At 33.8% G+C, this 18,287-nt stretch overlaps 1 protein-coding gene and 1 pseudogene across 5 annotated transcripts in view; one reads left to right on the forward strand and one right to left on the reverse strand.

Moving 5' to 3' along the window:
* The window catches only part of Usp7 (Ubiquitin-specific protease 7), a 780,393-nt gene that overhangs the window by 557,413 nt on the left and 204,693 nt on the right, over window positions 1–18,287 (forward strand). For all 5 annotated transcript variants that reach the window (XM_089595056.1, XM_089595060.1, XM_089595061.1 and 2 more), the window contains one exon: window positions 16,833–17,127. In XM_089595056.1, coding sequence (XP_089451182.1) covers window positions 16,833–17,127 — 295 coding nt within the window. The remainder of the gene's footprint in view (window positions 1–16,832; window positions 17,128–18,287) is intronic.
* Window positions 13,148–15,471, reverse strand: LOC149374007 (uncharacterized; annotated as a pseudogene).

The raw sequence follows: 18,287 nt of genomic DNA on the forward strand, positions 1-18,287 counted from the left end.
TTCTGCTCATAAATAACGCTGCTTCTTTGCTAATTTAGCTAACCGTTGCCGAAGTAGAGAAGGATTAAATTCGATGAGCTTGGGCTTCTTCCATCTTTTGGTTGTTTGCACAAATTTACACCTGTTATCTCCAAAGAACTTCTTCGAGTTGATGATAGGCTTAGTAACTCGTTGCTTGACTTAGATTCGAAGTGTACGTTTATCCTTTATTGATACATTTACATTACTCGGTTGTTGATTGACTACCATCACCTTACTAAGTTGCATGAAGGTGTCGAAATGACTCGTGTTTTTCTTAGAAAAAAAAAATTGGATATTACAAGATCGTGAAGTAGTACCCGCAGAACTCAGCCTCTGCTTAACTTGCAAACGATGTTAGGCAAAAACTCAAATCCAGTTAATGAGTAATTTTTCGAGTTGTAGAGTCACTTTTAGTCCTCTATTTCGAAAAACTGGGATTGACTACGTCGGACCGTTTCCAGTTTGCTTGTCTAAATGTCAAGAAAGGGCACACTTAAAGAGTATATAGTTGTCTTTTTATGTATTGGTTACTAAGACGGTGCATTTTGAAGTAGTAGAGGTATGCTCCACTGAGGCGTTTATTACTGCTCTCCATTGTTTAATGTTTCGTAGAGATCACTGTTAAGACCTGTGTACTGATCAGGGAACAAATTTTGTCGGCACTAACCAGGATCGTTTGTTATCACAAGGTATACAGCAGCACTTTAATCCACTAGCTGCTCCTCACTTTAGTGGTATTCTGGAGTCAGCAGTTAAATCGGCCAAATTGTGTTTAAAAAACGTCCTTGGGGCCTAAGTTACAGCTACATTACTTATTATTTTGTTTTGTGTTACCAGCGTTATTTACTATGTCGTTTAGTGATACCAATCTATTTTTTTTAAGTATTTTGGTAAATCTGCTCCATTTTTCCTTGTGACATGTACGCATCTTTCATTTAAGTTAAGTAAAAGCGTTGTATAATTCTTTGCTTTGACCTTAAACTCCTACTCACTCTCCTAGTATCCGACAAAACGTAATCCAAGCCTTCTTGAAATCATACAGTCAACTTGGGTTCAATCTCAAACATTCTGATAGTACACAAACCAATAAAGTTAAAACGTAAGTAAACCTAAGGCCTAAGATATAAACATAAACACTAAATTAATCAAGTGAAACTTGTCCTTACTGTCTAAATTTTGTTTCTTGATGAAATTTATGCTTTTAATCTGAACAGTTTGAAATAGTTATCAGTATAATAAAAACTCTTTTATAAAACATATTTTTACGCAAAAATAAGTTATTAGCAAGTTGGATGTGTTCATTACGTATTAATTGTACTGTAACTTCTTTAAATTTTGAGATATCACATTCACACAAAAAAAAATTTTTAGTACTCTTTCTTTTTTTGGGGTCGCTCTATCTGAATCTTAGGTCAGATGAACTCTAGCAAATGAGATTACTGTTATAAATCTCTAAAATCCCTATATTTTAGGCTAATAAATTCTGTAATGATGAACTCAGTACACTAGACCCCCTAATTATTCAAAATAACAACTGGATAACTTCTAACAGCGTAATATAATACTTACACTTAACCATCTAAATTTATCTATCAAAACCGTAGAACCCCATAACCTTTTAACTCATACACTGAGAGAAAATTGGTGACGCTGCAGTCCCGACCGGAATGGTTACAATACCTTGCTTTGATTCCGCAGCGTTCTCGCAGCTTGGGAGAGCTGCTTTTCCGTTTGGTACCCCAGCGTTCCCAAAAGTAGGGCAGCAACGATACCAGTACGTTAGGTTTGATACCTTACCAACTACAGAACAGCTGACACACTTCTTGTTTGGTGAGAGAAAACAACCCTACTGTCCGCTTCAAATTCGCACTGTAAACACGTGCTATAACATTCATCGATATAATAGTGTCATGCAGATAAGAATTTTCAATAACCATGACAACAATGACAGAATCTATTGGAGGTTGAAAACTGCTTTAAAAGTTTTGGCATGTAGTTTTCTCATTTAAATAAATTATATTTCTTTGATATGTAAATATAACATATATTTGAATCACACTGAATTATTATAAGTTTATAATTTGATTATTTTGTTTTTACAAAAAATACTTGTTTTATTATTAAATTTAAATAAGTAAAGAAAATCCTAATATTTTTGTAGTAAAATATTTATACACACATTCTGACAAATTTTAGTACGTACAACATATACGTTGAATTGTATGTTAAACACTTAAGGTGTCTCCCTACCACTAAATAGTACATCATTTTTAATTATTAATGTAGCTGTCTGTTATAATATAATAATAAATATACAGTGTAGTGCGAGGAAGTAGTAATTTTAACGATGGAAAAAAATAGTATAAAATTTACTTATTTGCAATTATGTATAATTCTAAATTGTACTAGCGCACTCAGAAAAGACAGAAATTTTTTAAATTTTTTATTCAATTGTAATTTTTGAAAACTTTTTGTACTATTTGGGAAATTTAATATAATGTCACTTTGAAAGAGTATACAAAAATTTGAAAGAGTATAACAAATTTAACAAAATTGAAATCGAATTAAAAACGAAAAAAATTCCTGTATTTTGTGTGTGATTCTAAAATGAAGGATCTTACTTAGTTGTAACATAGTAAATTTTGTATACCAATGTACCTTCTATCACAAGTACCCCTATTCTATGTTACACTATCTCTTTATAAGTTCATTTCAATTGTGTGCTATACAGTGGTAGGAAGCCACTGTAAGTGTTTCATTTATCTTGAGATCTAAGAAATTTACTTTAAATAAATTGATTTTTAAATCAAAGGAAAAATAAGCATCTGATTAAACAGAAAAAAGCCATTTTCAATCCAAATCAGTCGATTGAATCTTGAGATAAGTCAATCTATACTTAAACCCTTACACCTATACAATTATTCTTCAATTCAATACGTTATTTTTCGGTGAATTTTGTGATAGTTTAAAATACTTGCAATATATATTAAAAAAACAACAATAAATATTAAAAAATAATATTTTCTATAAAAAATACATAAAGCTTTCACCATGCAAAAGCAAAAAGTTTTCAGGTAATTTAATCCACTTCAGCTATATTACTTTCCTACTAATTAATAAAATAAGGTAGCCTATTACATCTCATGTCTCTATTTATATGATTAGAGACGTAGTGCAAATACGTCACCTAAATAGAAGCGTCATTGTCTCAAAAATCGGAAAATAGTATAGTACTAAGCGCAAGTATAAGTCCGTTACCTTACTTGGTGTAAGTACTGTGCGAACAAAATGGTATAGGTCTTGACCGGCATGTTGGTGCACATGTGATACCGTTTGGGAATGGAGCGCTCCCAAAATTGGTGAGGCGTGCGTACCACGACGTTAGTATGTTATTGTAACTATAGTTGGTGCTTCAGCTTCACCAGCGTTCTCTCAGTGTAGTCTATAAGAATAAAAAGTATTGGTCAATATAAATTACTGCAGGTTTCCGCAAGTTTCAGGAAAATTTTAACCCTAGAAATTAAGTCTTGAAAGCCCCTTAACGCTTTACCTTCACAACCTTACAACCCTTAACCAAAGCAAAATCGTTTATCACCGTCAATCTATGTTATTAGTTTCACATAAGTTGGCAACTCAGCTGATGTAAAAAGTCATGCTACAAAAAAAACAACCCAAAAAGATGGTGATATTTTATGACTGTTGTGTAAGTCATCACTATACTTGTGATGTATGCTCAAAATTTAGGTTTGGTATTAAGGTAGTTACATCACCTAAACATAATATAACGCTCCAAAAAGTGCTTAACACTACAATTTAGACTCATAAACTCTCCTTCGTTAAAAAAATGACCCTTCAGACCTACTTTTGCTATTAGAATACGTCCAAACATCCGCAGTTAAGCCCATGAATATAACTTTTCGTCGAAGTTGCAGAGTCGAGCACACGCACGCAGGTGCCTGGCTATGGTAGATCCCTAGCTTCATGTGTGTGTGTGTCTGTGTATGTGCTTGGAACGATCGGATAATGCCTCTCAGGCCATAAGTCGTGCATACACGCTCGGTAGTGGCGCTGACGTGACTCAGGCATGAGAGGTGTGGCTTGTTTATTCGTGGCGGATAGATGGTTCGTGACGGCGGCGCCTCCACTCTTAAGTGAGTGGATTGGTCTAAAACATGAGAACCAGACTGGTCAAGGTGCTGGTATGATTCACTGGTTAAACCATTATGCTAATAAAGATGAAGGGGCGATGAAATAAATAAAAGAGGGCGCTATTGCATATTGGCCAATCAGCAAACGTTGATCGACGTCAGGCTATCGACCAAGGTTTGTTAGTAGGACTTTTTCCGAGGTATCAAGCAGAAAAAAGTAGCTGGGTAAGTGAGTATTAGATTTGAGTTTGTTGCGCAGGTTTTGGGATGTTCTGCTTGGCTAGCGCTTACGAAAAAGATTTCAGTACGTGTACTAAAAGGAATTCGTGTGGCTCGCGGCTTTAGCTACTTCCCGTGGGTTGTGTTGACTGGGAAGCGGATTATTGGGTATCGGCTAGCTGGGTATAATTTGTGGCTATAAGGGTTACAAGAAGTCCGGGGCCGGAGCTGACATCGAGTACCAGGGGCCCAAGGAACCGAGAAGTCGTGAGCACCAAGATGAGACGTGAGTATGGTTCGTTATTAAAGGCAGTGGCTGTAGTGTACTCAAGGTGCGTGAGACCGTGGGGACAACGCGTTACAAGACCTTCGCTTGGAGTTAGTGGCTATGCGATACCTAGCTAGTGGCGTCTTGGGCTGTGAGGCATTCTTCGTGCCCACTTCGAGAAAAGCGGTTAATAGTTACTGGTTCGTGAATGTGGCTTCTGGGGCTCGTGAGTAGTGGCTTCTTGGAGGTATTGTAGTGGCTCCTTGGGGGCATTTTAGTGTCTCGTCGAAGGAGCCGGTGGCACTATTTGTTATTAGAAAAATCCACAGCTGTGCAAGGAACTTTGAGCTACGGCGCGCATTGCTAGGGCACGGCGGCTGTACCAGAAAAGCCGGAGCTGCATAGCTGTATCCGTAGCACTGTACTTAGGATAGTTATGTGATTGCGCCCAGCTGGCCAGGTACAACTTTACAACTTTTACAAGTTTCCTTTAAATTAGAATAAAAACATCGGATAAGAGGTCTGCTCTCTTATCTTACGGCATCCTGGGTTCTTAAACCGTTGAAAAAGTGGAATTAAAAAATCTTGATGTTTTTCGATGGAAACAATTGTTGACAACAATCCGTCTCTACGTCCTTTGATAAAAGTTTGTTAAAAAATTTTAAAAACTCAATGTCGCATTGCACAACTACAAAATTGAAAGAATTAAAAGGTATGTCTAATTTTTCAAATAATAGTTTTCAATTAACCTAGTTGTGGAAATAGTTTCGTAAACAAGTCTTGCAGAATGTGAAATAAGGGGCTTGTCAAACACCATCTCGTGGTTTTGTTTATGTTTGCTTTAATTATGAAAACAGTCAAGACCTAATTTTTTTAAGAACTTTTTTTTCGGTATATGACAACTTCTGTATGACCTTTATTTTTTATCCAAATACATTATGATCATACCACAGTCTGAAATGACACAGATGTGAGTGGAATCAAGAATATCAGGAGTGAACTGATAGTTTATCTTGAGAATTCGATGGTTTTAAAAGATATATTTACATCACAGACAAAAAGTAATCGTACCACAATGAAAAGGGTTGTTACTAACTTTGAATAATTAAATACTACAGAGAATCTCAAAAATACTATAAATTCTCGTGATGAAGTGAAACAAAAAATGGACAGAAATAAAACAACCGATAAAGAGATGACGAAGAGAAAGAAGAGGAATAGGATTCTGAGGAGGGATTTAACGAATTCGTTCCATACGACCAAGTATCCGAGAAAAAGTAAAGAAGTATTCTTCAGAAGAACTCAACGATTTAGTGAGAAATATGAGTTTATCCAAAGAATCAGCTGAATAACTGGCGTTAGATTTAAAATCAAGAAATATGTTGACCCAAATTACTAAAGTGACGTTTTATCACTATAGAGATTAAGAGTACAGGAGTTTCTTCACATAAGACTCTTATTTAATTTATTTTCAAGATGTAGTAGGGTTACTTAATAAACTAAAACCAGCCACATAAAAAGTTGACGAGTGGAGGTTACTCGTAGACTCCTCTACTAGGAGTCTTAAGAGTGTCTTATTGCACAATACTAATAAAGGGCCAAGCCAGATAATGAGGGTAAAACTGCTTTAGCTCTAAAAGATCAGAAAAAATTTATGTATGTAGTGTACTGTAAAAAAAAATTTTTGAAAATTTTTCCAGACCCCAATCCATTCATGGGTTCACTATAGGCCCCAAATGGTGGATTTTATTTTTTTAAAGATATCTCCTCTATTTCTCAATCGATCCTAAAAATTTTTATTGGATGTTAAAGAAAAAAATTATTCATATTAACTGAAATTTTTTCAAAATTTTTGGGGCCAAATTATAATTTTGGGATAGGTTTGAAAATTGTATTATATTATATTCTATTGCTGTGAATTTTTCCAGGTTTTTTAAGACTTGGAAACCTGGATGAAAAAATAAAAACCGTTCTTAGACCCATTTTTTCGCTATAATGGCTACAATATGCCTCAAATGAACTATAGAAAAGATTTATATATTATTTTTTGGCACTTTACTCAAATTATTTATACTTAAGAATACGTTTATCAAGATGGATACTTAAATAAAAAAGTGAAAAAAAAGTTTGTACAATTTATAAAGTGGAATGTAATGTGTTAAAATAATTGCAAACAGAATTGAGTGTACGCTGAATATCAGTAAGAGTAATAGGTACGTGCACAGCATTATTTAAAAAGATGTATGTAACTAAATACTTTCATGATATAATATTTGAACTTATGTTTTTCATTCTTCAATTATGTTCTGTCATCTACATGCTTAGCAGATATACTTTCCAAGAGTGATTAGTACTGGGCCACCGTCCACACTCACTTACGCGTACGAAACAGGCCGGAGAGAGAAAGGTATAGTTTGATAGGATCTTGTTTTGACCGAAACGGATATAAATATTGACTATTGTAGTAATACTAATAACTGATTTGGTCAGATCTTAATAATCAATTTTGTTTTTCTTGAAGCTATTACAAAATATGCTATATAAGTTATACGAAAACTTTTTATCAATACAATCAATTTGATACTGCAAGATATGTAAGTTATATGACTCCAATATTTTTAAGAACTTATATTAATAAGTAAGATTAGTTAATTGATTATTTATTGGTTTCAAGAGGTGAAATGTTAAATATATGTGTTTTTACATTTTTTTCCCTTCTGCTAATCCATTTTTTTTTTTTTTTTCATACAACCCGTTATATTAGTAAAATTTTTGATGAAAATGAAAAATAAATATACTTTTTTTGTACTGATAATCATAGTAAAAATGTACGAAAGGTCCAGTACAGTGAGTTACCGTAAAAAATAAGCGTACTCTAGCGTGAAAATTCTTCTTTTTTCATAAACATGCACTTGTTAGTCGTTTATTAGAATTTTACTCAACAAGTTTGGTTTTATTTAAATAAACATTTAATAATTAAAAAAACTTTTTCTTTTAGTTGGATCATTTTGTTTTATAATTATTCGGAATCTTGATTAAAATTGAATACGAAGACATATTGAAAATACAAATCATTATCCATGTAACCCGTGTAGCTATGTAAATGTTCTATAGTGTGTATTGTATCAGTTTGAGAATTCTCATACACTGTCTACATAAGATCATGATTTACCAACTTAATGTTTATTTGTTCATAATTATATTGTACTTAAAGTTTGTTATCGTAATAAAATGAAAAGAGCTATTAAAAAGTTTTATTTTATCAAATTACGAACGTATTACCAAAACTGACACCACACTAGTAGTGTTTTAATTCAAGAAACTTACACATACAACAGTGGACCAGCTATGTAATCTACTGTTATATCGAGATACCGAGTAATCTAAAACTAATAAATGTTTATCTACCGAATTCTTATATTAAAAATTCATCTTAACTTTGATTTTATTTTTATTAAAGTACATAAAAGTCTTATATTGCTTATACGTGTATAATTCCTCATTTTATTTTGTAAGTTGATCTACAGGTTACAATATTACTTACTTATATTGACGTACATTATGCTATAATGAGTCCAATCTTTGCGGTCAATATTTCTTTAGACGGTGTAAAAGTGTTATTTATTAATGTTGACATTCGAATTACAATATATAAGGAGTAATACAGCATTTATTATACTTATTTCAGAAATATCTTGTGCAGGTAAATATAATGCATTGTTTGTAAGCTGATTTTTAGATAGTATAATGTTTAAGCTTTTCGGTCAATTATTTTTAACGATTGCAAATTGTTAGTTTGCATGAACATGGTGTATATTCTTGAAACTTTTTTTAACCATAATTCAAATAAGGGCCATAAAAAAGTCCATTCAACATAAGCATAAATGAAATACAAACCTATGGTTGAATAAAAAAAATTTATGAATAAATAAATTTTTTTGCAAACTACTGTACTATGATGGAATTACATGTGTGAGTAGATAAACATCTAGTTTAATGTAATACAAAACTATAAGATGTTAAATTTTTTGTTTTTACATTTTTACATTTTTTCAGATTTATCATGTCCGTTGAAGAAAACTCAATGGCAAACAAATATGTGGCTTGTCAAATTCAAATTAAACATCTCATTAGAGGTACAAAAAAAATAGTGGATACTGAAGAACTGGCAAAACAGTTTTTGGATTATTTAAAAAAAAATATTGTGATTAATGATTTCATTTGCCCAAAGTGTTATACGTCTTTTTGCTCAAAATTATCGAAGCGAATGAAACTAGAAATTGATCAAAGTCGACCAAATCACAGTAATCTTGTAAGTCAAGACTATGAGCCTAGTTCATCGTCTCAACAGTCAAGTTGCAGTAATAGTTCGGTATATGCTTCTCCCGTTTCACAACAGTCTAAAGAAGTTGAGACATTAAAATTACCATTTCCAAGACGAATTGCAACTCATTCATACTGATTTATATGTGGGAAATATTCTAATATTATACAAGTACCATTGATTGATCGAAAACAAGTTTTCTCTGACGCAAGGATATACATTTCCGAAGGTAGTCGCTGTTGCAATAATCACGTTTCCAATAAAAAGTTTTATAAGAATAAAATTTGTACAATAATAGTTTTATCGAGTTCATGTTCAGTTGCAGTACATGATTTATCAAAGATGTTAGAGTCGATGTGCGTGTCAACTGACCAAGAACTCACAGATAAGATTGGCGATTTCACACTTTCTGAAGAGCGAATCAAAGCGCTCACTGGTCTTAGTTGGAAAAATGTGATTCAATTGAGTGACATGTTGGTTAATATGAGAGACTCTGAATGCTTAAACGTTACTCAAGCTTTGGTCGTATTCTTATTTAAATTAAGAAGTGGCAACTTGAACAATCTAATTTCATCTTTTTTAGGGCTTGAACGACCACAACAAGTTTTCGACTTTTGTGCTTCTATTTTAAAAGCTTTAAAAAAAGATGTATTACCAAAAAATTTTGGGTTAAAATCTGTTTGTAGAAGCGATCTCATTAATAATCATACTGTAATTAATGTTTGAAAAGTGCATGATATCGGTAGTGATAAACTTATTTTAATCGCAGATGGTACTTACCATAGACACGAGAAAATCACTAACAACGAATATCAAAGGGAATCGTATTCCGGTAAAAAAAACAAAAAATCTCAACAATCTGTACGATGGATGGATATATCATTGACGTGCTTGGCCCTTTTTTAGTGAATAATAATGATGCTGACATTCTTAGAAGTGAAATGGAAGACAATGATAGTCTTAAGAACTTACTGCAAAAAGGGTGATATTTTAATTTTAGATCGCGGCTTTCGAGATGTTGTAAATCATTTAGAATCGAAATGCTTTAACGTTTTAATGCCATCGCTAAAAGGCCAAAGAAAACAACTTACGATAGCTGAAGCAAATTATTCTCGATTAGTAACCATGTTTTGATGGGTAGTAGAAGCAGTACATGGTGTAATTAGTCAGAAGTGGAAGTTTTTCCATAATCAATTTGATGATAAAATGCTTGCTGATGCAAAAACTTACTGTAAAATAGTGGGTTATTTAAATAACTTATTTGGTAAGAGATTTTATGCAAATACATCAATCACAAGTCAAGGGTTATCGCAAGTAGAATGTCACAAAAACAAAGAAAATTCGTTAGCTGAGGAAGCAGAATCAGGAAGATGAAGCCGTAGAAAAAGTAAATTTTTAAAATTGCAGTCTCGTGATTTTTAAGATTGTCTAGAAAAAACCAAAAGAGATTTTAAAATATTATTAACAGGAACTTACCAGTTACACCAAACAGTATTATATCTGGCAGAAATAATAGATGAAAATGATAAAATTAATATAGAATACTTAAAAAAGACACCTACAATTGTCAAGTTTAAAGTTCGATCGCGACACATCTCCAAGAAGATGTACAATTGCTTTATTGATTACATACCACATACTATTAGAAACAGTGTAATACAGATCCTTCTGTGAGTGTGCAAACGGCATAAGAACAATCGGCTGTTGTTTTCACGTGGCATCTATTACTTACTACTTAGCATATGCGAGATATCAGTCCAAAACAATTAGACCATCTAAAAAACTACCACAAGTTTTTCTTCAACATGATGTAATACCTGTAATTAACGACGACAGAGACGAAAATTAGAATATATTCTTTAATCATGTAAATCTATGTTTTAAGTAGTCTTTTATTCAGAAAATTAGATGTATAATTAGTTCAATAAAAGTATGATATCAAATATAATTAGTCATTATTTTAATAAATAATAAAACTCATTTTTTTCAACTATGCAGGACATATTTTAGGTTTGTCTTTATTTAAAAAAATTATGTAATGAATTTTTATTACTATTTTTTGTATTTTTATTTGCTACTGAGAAATTTCTGAAAAGTTTAAAAATTATTGCGTTCTTAAAAGTAAAAAACTTTAATAAGGTTAAATATTAGTATATGCCAAAGTATCATAAGTTAAACAAATTCGGTTTGTGATTAATTTTCCACATTATCTTAAACTTTATAAATCGTACAAATTTTTTCTTTACTTGTCTATGAAACTGTACAAAAAGTATACATCTTGATAAAGTATTCTAAAGTATAAATAATTTGAGTAAAGTGCCACAAAATAATATATCAATTTTTTCTTTGGTTCATTTGAGGCATATTAAAGCCATTATAGCGAAAAAATGGGTGAAAAAACGGTTTTTATTTTTTTCATCCAGCTTGCCTAGTCTTAAAAAACTTGAAAAGAATTTTTTTAAGTCTGTACTGATAAAACTCTCATAAGTACGCCATTTTAAAAATTTTGAACGTATTCCAAAATTTTAATTTGGTGCCAAAAATTTTGAAAAAGTTTCGAAGTTTTCGATCACACGCCTTTGATACAAGAAATTTAATCACAAGTATACGATACTATACAACATTAAATTGACAATAAGGCCACGTTGGTGAAATGATAAATTCGTTGGAATTTTGATCTATTGCACGTTGTACAATTAATTTACAAGACAACAGTTTGACGCGAGGGAGCTTCGCACGCTGTTCGAGTTAGTCGACTAATGCGTTCGTTTGTGCACTCAGGCGCTAATATAACATTAGAATCGAGGCACAATATGTCATACGTATGTTGTATATGTATTTATATATTGCCACGCAACATACTGCCGGCCGTGGCTGCGAGACTAGGTTGAATCACAACAGTTGAGCAGAGTTAGATTTAACTTAAATTCACCTTGACCAGAGTCAAATCAATCTCGCTGTATTAATCTTTGGAAGATTTACAAATAGAATCAGTTTCCGTTGGAGGGACTATTCTGTTGATCAGTACATATATCACAGTTCGATTGATTATTTTGATTGATATATCTAACTATGTCACATAGCGCAACCCACACACTAGAATAATTCCTTAAATCTAATGATTAACCGACATGACGCCATCAAAAAGTTGCTTCTTACATTATTATTATCTAAATTCATTATTTAACTAGCAATGATCTATAGCGTTCAAAGATCTTTAGGAGGGCGTTGAGATTCTGACGAAACTTTACTCTCCTGAGCTATAGGTAGCACGCAAAGTTGAGTGATATTCCTCTTATAGATCCCTGAAGCCATCTTCACAGATGCTACACCAGCAATGCCATCACTTCCAGGGTGGATCTCTATGACGACACCCAGCAGCCATCTTGCACACGCAGGGTTGTTCTCCATTGACACGACCACTAAGCCGGGTGTCAAAGTAGCGGTAGAGGTCAGCCATTTTTGACGAGTTTGTAGTTCGTGCAAATATTCCTTATGCCATCTTTTCCAAAAGTCTTGTCGAATCTTGGAAATGGGTTGGTAAGTGGTCAGGCGGTTGTCTCGAACTGAAAGAAAATTTTGTTCGGGTAAGAAATTGAATGGACGTCCAATTAAGATGTGCGCAGGTGTCAGCACTAGTGAATCTTCAGGATCGGCAGAAATCGCGTATAACGGTCGAGAATTTAAAATAGCCGCGATTTCTTTCAACAACGTGTCTAATTGCTCATACGTGAGCTTCTGATCCTTCATGACGCGATGTAAATGGTGCTTCTAGCTTTTGACCGTGGCCTCCCATAATCCGCCGAAATGTGGGGAAAGAGGTGGATTAAAGTTCCATTCAATCCGTTTGGACGCGGCAAAGTCCTGAATAGCGTCCTTGAATTTCTGCGTCATATGTAGATCGTAAATTCTTGAGAGTTCATTATTCGCCCCCACAAAATTAGGTCCATTGTCTGAATACATAATTTCTGGTTCACCGCGTATATTAATGAATCTACTTAAACAGTTGAGAAAACCCTCAGTAGAGAGATCACATGCTACTTCAATATGGGTCGCTTTGGTCGCCAGACATACAAAAACGCACCCATCAGTTCTTAATAAAACTTCGATTGTGCTCCTTTTTTTTCTTGATTAAAATCGGACCAAAGAAATCTAAACCTGTTTTACTCAATGCAAAAGCAGAAGCAACTCTTGACTCTGGTAAGTCAAGATTCCTTTAGTGAAGATTTCTATGGTGTGCGTCACGAATAATGAGATCAGACATATGATGATTGCTAGGAAGTAAAATCGGGTGCTTTTGATTAAAAAAAAAGTCTGAATTTTTTAAACGACCACGTACTCTAATCAGGCCATCGTTATCAAGGAAAGGATTAAGTTCATCAAACTTGGTATGACTTCTAGTTGAACCAACTCAGTTATTGAAATTTTGTTTTTGAGTGGATTTGAGGAGCTTGATTTCAGGGCTGAAAGTCTCGTTGAGTCAAGAGAAGAATGAGGCGTTCAGCATTGGTGATTTTGCTAGGAGATAAATAACGTACACCTATACTCGATCGGCCTTTAGCTTGATCTGCACTTGACCTGACTCTCTTCCAACGGAGAAGATATGCGACTGATCTGATAAGACAGCCGTAGTCGGAAAATTGAGAGAAAATAGAATTTTCTGATACAATCGTAGTTAAAACGATTCCTTCTTTAAAAACTGTGAGACTGGTTGGGAAGATGGGTAGCGATAGAGGCCAGTTGTCTTTAGAGAGGGACAACCAATGAGGACCGGATGTCCAAAGAGAATTATTCAATAAGTCAATTGGCAATTGTTCTCGTGACAACGAATCAGCTGGATTGTCCTTTGAACGAACATGTCTCCATTCGGCCTCGTCTCCTAATTTTTGGATATCGGCTACTCGATTACTCTCATACGTTTGTAACAAATGAGGTGCTTTTTTTAACCAGCAAAGAACAATCATAGAATCTGACCAGAGAATCACCCATTTAATAGGAAAAACTAGCTGATTCTTTGATTCCACATATAATTTTTTGAGGAGCGCGGCGCTGGCCAATTCTAATCGAGGAATAGTATGATGACTCAATAAAGCGATCTTAGATTTACTACAAACTAGTCTGATAGTAACATTCCCGAACGAATTGGTAGAACGAATGAAAAGGCAAGTGCCGTAACCATATAGAGACGCATCACAAAACCCATGTATCTCGGTGGAAACAGGATTGTCACATTGCAGAGATCATGAGATTGCTATCGATTTCAGCTGAGGAAGCTAATCAGCTAATGCAACCCACTTCATATGAATGTCTTGAGGAAGGGATTCGTCCCAGGTGATTTTGGCTACCGATCATTCCTGAATTAAAGTTTTAGTGTAAAGTGTCAAAGGTCCTAGTAAGCCTAAAGGATCGAAAACTCTCGCTATTTGTGATAGGAGTTTTCTTTTAGTTGAGACGGATGACCCCTTATCAGAGTTCACAAGAAACGTGAAAATGTTGCGTTGCGAATCCAAATTATACCTAAAATTTCCTTAATGGGACTTCCTTGAATTTCGCAATTTAAATTGAAGATTTTCTTGTCTATATTATTCAAAACAGACGGATGATTCGATGCCCATTTTTGAATCAGAAATCCTTCACGACTCAAGAGCTGAATCATTTCATTGCGGATTGCCAGGATTTCCTCCAGTGTGCTGGCACCTGTAAGCAAATCATTAACATAGAAATCACGACGAAGCAGCATTGTAGCTCGTGGAAAGTTGAACTCCTCATCGGAAGCCAGCTGATGTAAGGTCCAAATTGCTAAAAAAGGGGCGCTTCTAACCCCAAACGTAACGACGTTGAGAATAAAAGTTCGAATCTCTCCCACGTGGTACCACAGAATTTTTTGAAATTTCCTATCGTCTGGATAAATCCAGATCTGTCGATACATTTTCTCTAAATCTGCAGTGATAACGAAAGGATGAGCGCGAAAACGAAGAATTTGCTGAAAAAGGGTTTCCTGAATAGTAGGTCCGGTTAACAGAATATCGTTTAGTGATATGCCTGTAGATGTCTTTGCTGACGCATCAAACACGACTCTACATTTGGTTGTCTCGCTCGATTCCTTGATCACCGCATGGTGAGACAAATAGTAGCCATCCTCAGAGTCATTTTCACACAGTGTCGTGTGGCCAAGTTCCACATATCTGTTAATCTCCTTCTCATACTCTGCTTTGAGGGTAGGATTAGTCTTGAATTTCCTTTCTAGCGCCTGAAATCGCTGTAACGCCTGACGCTTGGATGAACCTAGCTCGAATTTCTTGGATCGGAATGGCAATCTAACAGTGTATCCTCAGTGTATCCAAAATAGAATCCTGAATGAAGGTGTATAGAGCATCTAACTTGGGCATTTCACTGCTCGATAGTCGATCCACCCATCGCGACAATATACCTGCCGGTAAGGATCTTTCAAGAATGCGTACAATGAATTCGTCACCTACTGTAATTTGCATAGCCTTCAACTTGCTGACATGTTGATTTTGCAGTGGTTTCGGCGTTCGGTTTTTCGATTGGAGACAAATTCAAGAGGGCGTCAAAATATACGTTGATGATGACGCGCCGCTAATCGTAAGCTCTGCATAATGCTTCTCATGCTAAAACGTAGTTTTCGTCGCTGGGTTGAAATTCATCGATTACGATTGCAGCTAGGCCTTGAACCGCGTCCGTTAGTTGGGATAATTTAACGCACCCTGCCATCCCCGGATGATCGTGTATCAAGGCTTAGAAGTTTGCCTTTCAAGCAACCCAATTTTCATGGTTTCCATCGAATTTTGGGACAGGAATCGGCGCAAGTTTTGGCACGTCGACTCGCTCCGTGAAGGTTAAAGTGCCATTGAGCGCAGTCAAATTTGCTAGTGGGTGAGGCAAGGGTGTTTTTAATTTTTGCACTCGAGTGGCAAGACTATAGTATTTAGTCTCGAGCTCCCGAAATGCAACAATGTTGGGATGGTCAACTTGAAGTATAGCTAACTCCTCGTGATTATGAATATTTTTATAGTAAATGTTGTTAATTGAATTCAATCGCAGCTCAGCATTTACTATATCTAGCGATTCCTTATCTAAAAAGGCTTGAAGAGCCTTGATTGCTCTATCCAAAGAATATAACATTAGAATCGAGACACAGTATGTCATACGTAGTACTGTGACACAGTATGTCACAGTTGTATATGTATTTTTATATTGCGACGCAACAAGCCATCAACCTACTTGAGGCTTCACGATTATTGTAATTTGTAATTTTTTTCATTTTTTGGGTTAGTATGCGAGCAGTCTGTTTCTTTGTACACTGAGAAATAAGATACTGATGATCCTGGTCTATTATGAACTTAAACATAATGGATAAGGTGTTTTAGACTAGTTTTCTGAATTTTCTGTCTTTGAAAAGCGATTCACTCAAAATTTTCTTGTAAGGCCCTTTATTCTAACTTTGGTTTGAGATTCAGCACCAAAAGTATGTAAAAAAACATGTTTTCTATGCCCAGTTAAAAAATTTTTTTTTGTTGGTCTGTGTAATCTGATTGTTTATCTTTGGGCATAAAAATTATAAGTAACATGATTGCCTTACTGCATAGCCATGCAAAACGCAAAATTTATTAAGAACTTAATCTTAAATATATTATTTAAAAGAGTTGTCTCTATATGAGTTCTGGAAATTCGTGTTTGTTTGGATGTTATATTTGTTTTCTTCGTTTTTTCAGTTTTGATATACCATTAGCAACGTAGTTCGTAACAAATAAACTTAAATTACTGGATTTTCATTGTTATTTATTTTTATGGATAAAATATGTTAATTACTATATTATTACTTTTTTAGAAATATTCAATAGAACAAATACGAATTTGGCCTTTTAGTATGAGATCAAATCAAACTTGTCGACCTACGTTAATTGAACCAGAATCTGATCTTCAAAAGCCTATATCAGATTGTGCTGAAAGTGGTAACCCTTGGACCGTATTTGTTGAATTGATATCCCCAGACTTAGGAGTGATGCTGTTACCATCTTTTGATAAAGATACTGATGTATTGCTATTTTTTAAATTATATGATCCCAAAAAAAAACGAATACATTACTGTGGTCATCATTATATGCCAGTTACATCAAAAGTCCGTAAGTAAAAAGTTTGTATTACAATAGTGAAAAATTTAGCAATGAATAATGTGTTATATAGGTATAAGAACTGAAACATAGCAATATAATTATCAGGGACCATGATGAAATAATGAATAACGATATAATAGAAACTGATATGCATTAAAAGAACATTTGTCCCATGGTGCAAGTTCTTAAATTTTAAGAAAAAATTACTTGTTAATAACGTTATGTGATGATTTATATTTTTCTTTTTAAAATAATTTAAATTGAAAGTATGTTGTTAAATTAAAACAAAAAATACTAATAGGCTATTATTCTCATTTAAAATAAAAAGTTTCCACTTTTAAGAAAACTGCAGATATTTTTGAATTATTTAAAGTAAGTTTTTTAATTGACTTAAGAGTCAAAAAGCCAGGCAACCAGGCAGTACTCCTATCAGAAGTAAAAAATTTAAAACTAATTGTTCAAGAACATGATGTATAAGAATTAAAATATAAAAAGGATTTTAACGTAAACATTGTTATCTTAAATGATGGAACATCCCGTATTTAAGGAAAAAAAATAAAAACAGATCTATCATATTTCTTTAAACAAGTTTTTCGAAATGTTTGCATGTACTTGTTTCGCAAACCAATTTACTTACTTTCTATAATTTAATAAGCATTTTTTGATCTCAGTTTCAGAGAAAAACTTTAAATAGCAAATTAATGTTATTTTTAAAAAGACAAGCTCCCACTTCTTTCTGAATTTTAAAGGTATCCAATCCCTTTAGAAAATCTGTACAGATTATTATTTTTGGCTTGTCTTGTTTTTTCTTTGATAAACTTTTTCCCTTTTTTTCAATTCATATTATATATTGTTTTCAATAAATCATTGCACGTTCACATCAATACCATAAATGCGCTTTTACTTTTTATTTAATTTTTATCTCTATTGCATGGAAATAAAGTCAAGACGTTAACAACATTTCTAGATCTTATTTCTATGATGATTAACCCCTTTTTCTTTGAGAACTTCGATGTTTCCGTTTTTTTGACAAAACCAGTAAAAAAATTTGTTTTTGGCCTTGATTTGCTCTAACTTCGAGATACAGTGTTTTTTTGAATTTCATAGCTTTTTTCTAATGTTGCAGTCATGATTCTGCTTCAAGCTTCTGACAGCATTTTACTTTTCTT

The sequence above is a fragment of the Copidosoma floridanum genome, unplaced genomic scaffold (assembly GCF_036245765.1).
Source record: "Copidosoma floridanum isolate Cflo_tuat_1 unplaced genomic scaffold, Cflo_Japanese_pri ptg000024l, whole genome shotgun sequence".
NCBI classification, from domain to species: Eukaryota; Metazoa; Arthropoda; class Insecta; order Hymenoptera; family Encyrtidae; genus Copidosoma; species Copidosoma floridanum.